The sequence below is a fragment of the Amphiura filiformis genome, unplaced genomic scaffold (assembly GCF_039555335.1).
Source record: "Amphiura filiformis unplaced genomic scaffold, Afil_fr2py scaffold_24, whole genome shotgun sequence".
NCBI lineage: Eukaryota > Metazoa > Echinodermata > Ophiuroidea > Amphilepidida > Amphiuridae > Amphiura > Amphiura filiformis.
The window spans coordinates 269,276-279,251 of NW_027305488.1; the positions used below are offsets into that span (position 1 = coordinate 269,276).

At 38.5% G+C, this 9,976-nt stretch overlaps 1 protein-coding gene across 1 annotated transcript in view; it reads right to left on the reverse strand.

Annotated features, from left to right (window-relative positions):
- The window catches only part of LOC140143591 (DNA ligase 1-like), a 69,056-nt gene that overhangs the window by 17,190 nt on the left and 41,890 nt on the right, over positions 1-9,976 (reverse strand). The window contains 9 exon segments of the mRNA XM_072165404.1: positions 186-250; positions 1,113-1,342; positions 3,898-3,993; positions 4,530-4,662; positions 5,137-5,239; positions 5,241-5,384; positions 5,891-6,003; positions 7,446-7,566; positions 9,110-9,317. Of these exon segments, the coding sequence (XP_072021505.1) occupies positions 186-250; positions 1,113-1,342; positions 3,898-3,993; positions 4,530-4,662; positions 5,137-5,239; positions 5,241-5,384; positions 5,891-6,003; positions 7,446-7,566; positions 9,110-9,317 (1,213 nt within the window).

The window sequence follows — 9,976 nt, forward strand, 5'->3', positions numbered from 1 at the left end:
TTACATCAAATTTTCTACTTCGAATACTAGATGTCTGTAGCGGTCCTTGCTCCAGGAGGCCAAATAGTAAATATATTTGTGATCAAGTGACACACTTTTAACCAATCAATAAATAAGACATACTAATGAAATAAACAAATACTGCAATTTTACTTTAGAAGGATGACATAAACTATGACACTTACTACAGCTACAGTCCCTATGTCTCCTTTCTCAGCAACGTCTGCCTTTATCTTCTCCATACTACGACCTAAATATGTTAAAATATAATTTAGTATTACAACAGGTACTCAAAACAAATGGAGTTAAATTTCAGATGTGTGTTCGTAGGCCATCGTACCCATCTCTCTTGCAACTAGACTATGCCTCAGTAAAATATGCTGTAGGGGTTTGCCATGCTATGAGGGTTTGCAATACTTCCAACACAACGGTCGGCTTACCTTGCCAGCTTAAAACCGATATCTATTGGCACACCTGGGTGGAGAGAGGCAACATAGGTAAAGGGCATTGCCTATGTGCATATTACAATGGAATTTCCATGATTCAACCACATCAAAAGCCCAAAGCACCAAGTCCACCATATCCTGGCAATGGGCTATTCTAGTTTAAATCCATACCCTCTATGGAGGACACAGCCTAATCTTCCACACAGAGAGTGTGATTTTAAATGAGGTTACCTGAATGGGTGACTCCATTTGAGATTCACACTCCCGGTATGGGAGATTAAGGTAATGTCTTCCATATGGGTGTATGTATTTCAACTGGAAAAAACCAATTGCATCATGCATCATTTTAGAATGATGATATGTGTGTTAGATTTTGTGTGGCGATCATTTTGATCTTGGTTCAGGACTTAAAACGTGATAGAGTTAACAGAGTGGCGAAAACTTTGACGGTGAATTGACCTTTCCCATAAGCCTTTCTGGGTAGACCTGCGATGTTGTCATGCCGATGCACATATTGTAACTGCACACTTCCTGATTTTGAAATGTTCAGTATTGATGTTCGCCAAACAATGTGAACATTGGCGTGACATCAAATGATGACATCTCAGGTCTACCCGGAAAGGCTTATGGGATTTATTGAAAAGGTCAATAGGATACTACACTTACCAGTAGCTTGTGATACAGCTTTCATTAAATGTGTCTCGCCCATCCCTAATTCCATTCCTTCATAGGCCGGGGCAAGTTTATTCAGACATAGGTACACACACCGCTGTAAGTCATCAGGACTTAATACTATGACTGATCGTAAGAAGTCTGTGAGAATTTCCATGATTTTAAGACGACTTGATATCTCCTCTATACATTCCAATGTGCGTGCTAATGCTAGGTAAGGCACTCTGGATAAAGAAGAAAAGGGAAACACTGGAACATTATTTTCCAAAAATAATGATAATTTAATGTGTAAATTTTTGTGTGAAGTGGAAAAATCCATCGCCTCTTCAAAAGACTCCTCAACAAAATGGGAGTTTGGACATCCGCATTGCAAGCCAATGTGTGGTCTTGAGGCACAGACTGCATGTGGTTATGATTTGTTAGGAATAACAAGTGTTATGACCGACAGACATCGGCTGTGAAGGAGACTAGTCAATTCCTACCAGGGAACTTTTATTATTATCGGGAATTGCCTGTCACACATGATCGCACACAAGGTCGTAGGCAATTGGTCGGACCTCATCTGCCCAGAACATATTGACCCAGGTCAGCATACCGCCATATCCTTCCCGACATGCTTAGTAGCCAAGTCCGTAGAAGATTATTATTCTTGTGATCCACACACTATGTACACATATACATTTGGCCACATTTTATTATACGATAAATACTGAATTTATTAAACATGGTAACAAATATTCTCTAGCAAATCGGTTATACGATCGAACTGGTAGGCATATTATAAATTCGGGATATTAAATATCTTCCTGACCAGCCAGATCAGCGCATGGTCAAAAACGATTCCTTACTAACCACAGACCGTCCGCTGGAATTAGTTGAACATGAACCATTCGTTATAACGGCTGTTGGTCGGACCTCATCTCTCCACATCGATTGTATAAAGGTAACCTTTAATCTCCGACATTGCTCTTATGAACTCACATCCACCTGTTCCTACCAACTCAAATGATTATGATAACTACTATTATCCTTTTGTGATGACAGCCACACAGATTTTAATTTGATCAAACAATCAGTAATCTTATTGTTGAAGGGGACAATAAGCTTGTATCTCTATTCCAGGTCCATCATGTTAGCTTGGTACCGGTCAGCCAACCAGCAACAATGAGAGAACATTCCTAAACAAAACCACATCACTTAGAGCAGGGTTTTCTTTAAGCATTTTGCTGAAGGGGTATAATCAATTTTTTTGACCCTTTCAATTGTGAATTTTTCCTCTAAAGGAGTCAAAAACATTGCCCAAGGGGTATTTTTATATTATTTTTGAAGACATACAATATGTGTGATTTTGGAGCCATAGGCGTATATCCGGAGGGGGTGGGGTGGGGGAAATCTCCCCCAATATTTTGCCAGGGGGATGGTCCATACAATCATCCCCAATGTTGACGCATGTATGTGGGTTTCTGATCAAATTAACCTCATATTTGGCCATTTTAGCTCCCAGAGTGCAAATTTTTGGGCACTTCGCGCAAATTTATTCCACTTTTGCACCATATTTCAACAGTTTAGCTTCAAAATGGGATTTTTTTTTGGTACCATAAAAAAGCCGAACATTTGTGAAATGAGCAGTCCATGGAGTCTTTCGTGGACGGCAAGTTGTCGAAAGCAGAAGTGAAAGTGGTCATTTGTTTATCAACTACGCAGGGTGATGTCCCCCCCCCCCTTAGAAATTGGAAAATTGTGCAAAATGAAGACCTAATTGAAGCGATTTGGTGGACCATTTTGGCACTATTACTGTGTAAAATTTAAGTTTGAACAGTTGAAAAGCCGAAAATTGTAAAATGACGGTTCATAAAGCATGTAAAGCCTTTCGTTGTCACGTTTTCCCCATTATACCTATAAATTGTGTTAAACATATGGCCTAAATTGGCAAATGTCGAAAGCAGAAGCGAAAATGGTCACTTGTTTATCCACTACGCATGGGGGTGTCTGAGGGGGATGTTCCCCCCTGAGAGGGAAAATTTTGCAAAATCAAAGTCCAATTGAAGACACATTTGGTGCATCATTTAAACAGAAAAAAGGACCCGAACCCAATTTGCAAGATTTCAAACTGACACTATACAATTTTAGAGACTCGCAATCACTAAAACATACATGGATCAATGCTGACAAAATGTGATAGGCCCTACATATCGGGAGTAGGTCCTAAATGCCAAAAGCCGAGAATAAATGCACAATATCGGGTGTTTCTCTATTCAAATCTTGCAATATCTGAACGCGTACGTTTTCAAGATTTTGTACGCATTGGACTTTGGGACTATGGATTTGAAGGAGTCAGAAAAGTGCCTGAACGCGTAAATACGTGTGTTTTGTGCGTTAAAGAAAACCCTGACTTAGAGATGTTTTGGAATGTCTGCCACTTGAGATTAAGCATTCCTAGCTGTATGTAAAAAGAGACACATGTAGCTAGATGGACTAGGGAAATTAGGCTAGCCGAAGTTTTCCATGGTGTAGGGTGGTGTAATAATCAGGGATGTAAGTACCTGTCGAAAAAAAACCCTGAAACGGTGTAAGCAAAGCGAGCAAGTCGAACGCTTGATCGGAGTACTTTTTTAGCGAACGTTAGGGATTGGGGAATATGCTATGACTAAGGGTATCACCCCCCTTAAAAATTGTTTTTGCTCTTTTTATTATGAAATATTATCATCCACTTCTGGAAATGTAAAACATTTTTAAATTTTTTTCCCTGCAATACCTACATCCCTAAATAATGACTTACTTCTCTCCTTTCTTCCAGCATGCATCGTTGATAGGATGATATGATGATGTCCCAGGTTGGTAAGAACTCTCTGTGGCTTTACCCATCTGAGCAAAACTAAACAGTAAAGAAATACACACACATTATAATACACTCTATGGGTGAGGACAGAGAAGATATCTGTTACACTTCCCAAGATGCATTATTTCAATTTTCTGTACTGATTTGCTCGATAGTACCTCAATGAACAGAGCACATCCAGATCTTGCAAAATGTGTATTTCTTGACTATTGACCCATATTATTTTAGCCAGTCTATTCTCAAAATGAAAACAAAGGGAACCTGTACAAAGTAATAGGAGTATCATACAAACCATCTTAGTAGTAGTAAACTTTCTTTTTCTGAATGCCTCATGTCAACAATGCCTGGAAAAGTTGCTGTTCACCTTGTAAAAATACTGAAATTTTCTGCCATTTCCTGTGATTCCTTTTCTCAAGATGGCACCAGATGAATCAATTGTCCTTTTATGCGCTATTAACTAATCAATGGTCACTGGGAGTTTGATTGACATGACAGGACAGTGATGTCAGTCAGACATAAACTAGTCTTTAATTCTGTCTCGGATTATATCCCATTCCCTTTTTCACACTTACCTGAATCCTGTCTTTTTAGGTTTACTTTCTGGCTCTTTCTTTTCCTCTTTTTTCTCTTCCTTGTCTTTCTCCTCTTTCTTTTCTTCCTTGACTTCCTTTTTCCATTTAGGTGATTCCGCTTTCTCTTTTGTTTCTTCATGAAATAAAATAAAAAAGCAAATTACAACTTATCTCTACATATGGGCACATAAGTATTTTGTCTGCCCTACTTGGCACTTTGAAAAGTTTCATTATGGTTAATATTTGCAGCCCACTTGTTAAACCATAATGTTAAACAAACCTAGGTTTTTGCTATATTTGCTATAAATAAAAATGAGCAACCAAAATTGCATAATTTGTGCCGAAAACCTACTAGAATTTGAAGACCCCTCCACCAAATCACATTACTATACACCTTACCAATTCCAAGATATTGCACTCACAACCTCCGGACGGACAAAATGTGGAACTTGTCGTCTGCAGTCGACACCCGTGTGAAGTTAAAGCATGTACCACTGTGCATTCCTACTATAGTGATGTTTACAAACAAACATCAACACCATGATAACATTAATGAGCTATAGCTGTTACCTTACGATCTATGTGGACAAACATTAAACGTGTTTACCTTTCTTCTTGTCCTTCCTCTCTTTCTTTGTGTCTGGCGTCTTCTCTTTCTTCTTGTCCTTCTCCGTGTCCGGTGTCTTCACCTTTCTCTTTGGACTCTCCTTCTTTTCCTTTGGAGCTTTCTTTCTTCTTTTCTTTTTCCTTCTTCTCTTTAGGACTTTTCTCTTCTTCCTTCACCTTAGTCTCTACTTCCTTTATTTTGGAACTTCCTTTCTTTGGAGTCTCATCTGTATCCATCTTGTCCTCTTTCTAAAGAGCAACATATAAATACATGAGTTTAATGCTCTGTGTGTTGGCCATAGCCTTCAACATACAAATTCCAAGCTATTTTAAGAGCATCTGAACCAAATACTAGGCTTGTTTGTATTCATTTTAATGCATCTTTCATGCCAATTCCAAAATGGTCATAGAAATGTACAATTCTGAAATTTGTGAATTAAAATAAAAAGTTGAACCTTCAAGTTGTTTGCAGTCGACACTTGTGTGGAGAGAGTTAAATATGTTGACAAGAGGCAGTCTTCACTCAGTGAACGGCTCTTTTCAGAGCCACCAAACCTTTTACATTAGCAGATAGGCGAGGTCTGCTTCTTCTATGCTGACCGTGGGCAGTCTTCAGTGACCGTCTCTTTTCAGAGCCACCAAACCATTAACATCAGCAACCTGTACAAAGATGGTCAATCAACCATATCTGCAATATAAGCTCATATTGTTGTGAAGCCGGTAATCATCATCCCTATGTTATTAATTAACCTCACCTCATCAGCACTCTTGTCTTCTGTTTTCATTTTCTTCGCATCATGTCCTGATTCTTTCTCAGACGTTGGAGACTGGATCTCATCTGGTTTTCTCTTCCTCATGTGTTTACGTGCTGCAATAAAACCAGACAAAGTACAAATGATTAGGCTTAACTTGACCCTCTCCACATGGGTGTCAGAATTGTACAAAGGCATGACCATATTTGGAATCAGCATGAAAAATGCATTAAAATGAGTACAAACAGGCCCAGTGTTGGTTCAGTGGTTCTGGAGATAGCTCTTGATATTTTGAGCAAATATCCCAAAACTTGTGACTTTTTATATAGGCTATATTATCCATTTATTATCCTTTTCTGGGGCATTGTGGGATAGAAAAGGGGCAAAATAATGATCGATTTGCCCACTTTTCTATCCCACAATGCACCAGAACAAGATAATCCATGGATCAGCAATTTAGCCTATTGAAGCCTATGGCTAGCACACAGAGCATTAATTTTCAGCATCATCACACACAAATTTTACCGAACAGGAATTTACCCAAACATCTAGGCAGAGGCTACACTCAAATATAATAGACATTTTCAAGACAGCATGCTAAAGTAAAGGGGCTGCCAGCCTGCCACCAGCATCCCTGAATTATTGAGTGTGAAAATCAATATGCATACATTACAAGTAATCTGAACTTCATTCTAGATTAAAATTGAAACAAATCATTACTAAAAGACAACATTGAGATTTATCTTAATGCATTGCATGCTAGCTATCGACTTCAACATTAAATTTTTTAAGATACCGGCTGAATATTTGAATCCAAATATGGTCATGACAATGTACAATTCTGAAATGATTCTATAAAATCTATATATCGGCAACGCAACGCATCGCAAAGCAATTGCGGCGTAGCATGAACCTTAATTTAGGGAAGCAAAATTTCCCTCTAAACAGCAAAATTTTTGTGGAATGAGCTTCTTTATCTCCATATTCTTGTCTTCAGGCTTGTTTGTGGGTGTTCGCCAATTCTCCGCATGACAAATGTTTTATAATTTTATTTACACAGAAAGGGAATTGACTATTCCAGTTGAAATATAATGTACTCATAATTATTTCATATTCAAATATGTATATTTTTCCTCATGTACATGTACTACTATAAATATTATTTAAGTTGTATTTTAATTTGTAAATGTACGGCTCTTGCAGGGCCCCCAGGAAGATCAGTGTTTTCATTGATGGGATTACCCTGCTTAAAGAAAGTATAAATAATAAATAAATCCATACACCCCCTGTGGAAGACATAACCTTAACTGTCCACACAGGGGGTGTTGATCTCAAATAGAGTCACCCATTCAGGTAACCCGATTTGAATTCACACTCCTTGTGTGGTAGATTAAGGTCATGGCTTCCATAGGGGGTGTGTGGATTTCCACTGGGATAGCCCATTTTGGAGCAGATGAAAATAAATGGGTGACTCCATTTGCAATCCTTACTGCCTGCATGGAAGATTACGGTCATGTCTTCCATAGGGGGTGTGAGAATTCAACTGGAATAGCCATACCTGTTGTTCTCTTAGGTATACCACTTGGAGAAGTTGTCTCTGGTGATGAGGTAGAAGGTTGACTGCCATCTGGTTTGGTAGGAGTCTTTCCTTTGTCTGATTTGTCTTCACTCTCATCAACCTGGGAACAAAGAGCAAGATATATCAACTTGATACTGATACGGGAAAATACATAAATTGTACAGGAGAAGGAGCAGGCAAGGAGTCCGCTATAAACAGAGATGAGGGAGTCTATAATCTCAGTGCTTGAGACTGCAACTAAGGCTAACATCAATACCAGAAGCATAAACTAAACAGATACAAACTATTCACCAACAGCCAAAGTCCCTGTGCTTTGTACGCTGTGAATTCTTAAACACTTGAGAACGTTCCTGCAATCTTATTGGTTCTTACCCGTGTGATATGACACGATATCACACGGGTCAGCGCGTGTTCATCAACGCGATACGCGTACACGATATTTGGACCAATCGGAGGCGCATAACAACAATGGGACTGATCGATTTTAAGCCTTAGGTAATTCCTTGCAAAATGTAGGATTTAATATAGATTAAAATTTGTAATACTTATGATATTTTTTTATTTGAATTGAAGTATTTAAGAATGAGAATAAAGGTATTGTTTTTAGCCACTGTCGTATCTATCGTCTCATATAACATAGGCGACATCATTATTTTTGGCGTAAAACAACTCGGCTTACCTCGTTGTTTTACTTAAAATAATGATGTTGCCCGTGTTATATGAGACGACAGATGCACTCCAGTGGCTAAAATCAATACCTTTATTCTCTAATTCTTGCATATTCATGAGGGCCAAATGCTCGATCATGCATGTCTAACAATCACACCGGCCTTTGCGTATACCAGGCATGAGACAGAGATTCAATCAAAAAAAGGAAAAGCACCAAAAATTAATGAATCTCCTATACTTTGGTAAGACCGAAAAAATATGGGGTATGTGCGTAGCAGTTTCATCTGTCACAGTTCATGAAATGATCAGCCCTTCATACATACTCACGATATAACGATGTTTCTGATTGGATTTGCGTCCTTTTTTGCTGGTCATAAATACCGTTTATGACCAGTACGCAGGGCATAAACAAGCTGCGTCACGCAGCGTTGGAACCTAATTAACACAATCCACGATTTGCTAGTGTTGCGTACACGCGCATGTCACCGCGCCCATCTCACGCGGAGCACAAAAGATGACGCGTATCACGCATTGACTCCCGGCTGTTGACCTCATGAGTCGAGCTGCTTCCTGCAAGTAGGCCTACTCAATTTTCTTCCAATTTATGAAGAAAAACGGTATGGAAATGTTATTTAAACTTGTAAACCCTTATTATTTTCATCTGTATTGAATTGCTAAGAATGCTGGGTATGTATGAACAGGGTTCATTCATAGGATTTCGGGCATGATTGCTGTTTATGCCCTCAATCCTATGAATGAACCCCTAATCATTGTTGGTGATGCTGAGACTTGGGCTGTTTATAGTTTCTGTATCTCTTTAATTTATGACCAGAAGTGACATATACCTTCCAACCAGTCAGCTGTTGGATCACAATATAACCAGATTTGAGATAGTGATTCACAGACAAAATTACCAGCCAAAATAGTAATTTTTTAGCTTGGGTTTGTCAAATAAAACTTCATAATATCCTTACTTCCATGTCTTCTTCTTTCTTCTTTTTGTCCTTCTTTTTCTCAGGTGTTTCCTTCTCTCCATTTTGTTGAGATGGCGACTGTTGGCTGGTGGCGTTTTCTTCCTCTTCATCATCACTGTCCAAAATTCTTCTGGATTTTTTGCGAGTTTGGTCTGATTTGGGGCTTTCTGTGCAATCATTCTTGGTCTTCAAAGGAGATCTCTCAAGACTGAAAAGAGAAGAGTTTTTTGATTTTTGAATGAAAATCTTTATGCAATTTTATTGGTTCCTGGTGTTAAATATTATCACAATACACATCGGCTCCAAAGCAGCATAGTGCTCCAGTAGCGCTATGTGTTGACAAAATCTAAATTTTGGAAGTATAATAACACTGTGTATATTTTTATTCTGACTACCTATCTGCATACAACTGAGAATACACACAAAAAAAAGCCTAACAAAAATACTATGGCCAAAAATATCTTTGCTATCAGTAAGCCTACATAGACCTTTGACTTCCAGACTGCACTTGTTTACTGGTCAACAAACAGGGATAAGGGATACTTATCTCTTACCCTTCCCAGAATCCATTGCAGCATGATGCACCACCTCATTATAGCCAATGGACACTTACATGTATTACTTTGCACAGGTTCCCTTTTGTTTTCATGTTGACAATAGACTGGTTAAACATTGGAAGAAAGTCATGAAATAAACATAATTTGCAAACTCTTGATGTGCTCTGTTCATTGAGGTACCTTTGGTCACTCACTATCGACCCATGTTTGATAGCAAATCAGTACAGACAATTGAAATGGAAGAAATGCATTGTGGGAAGTGTAATATATCTTCTTTGTGGGCATTACAAGTTACAATCTTTGTTTTCTA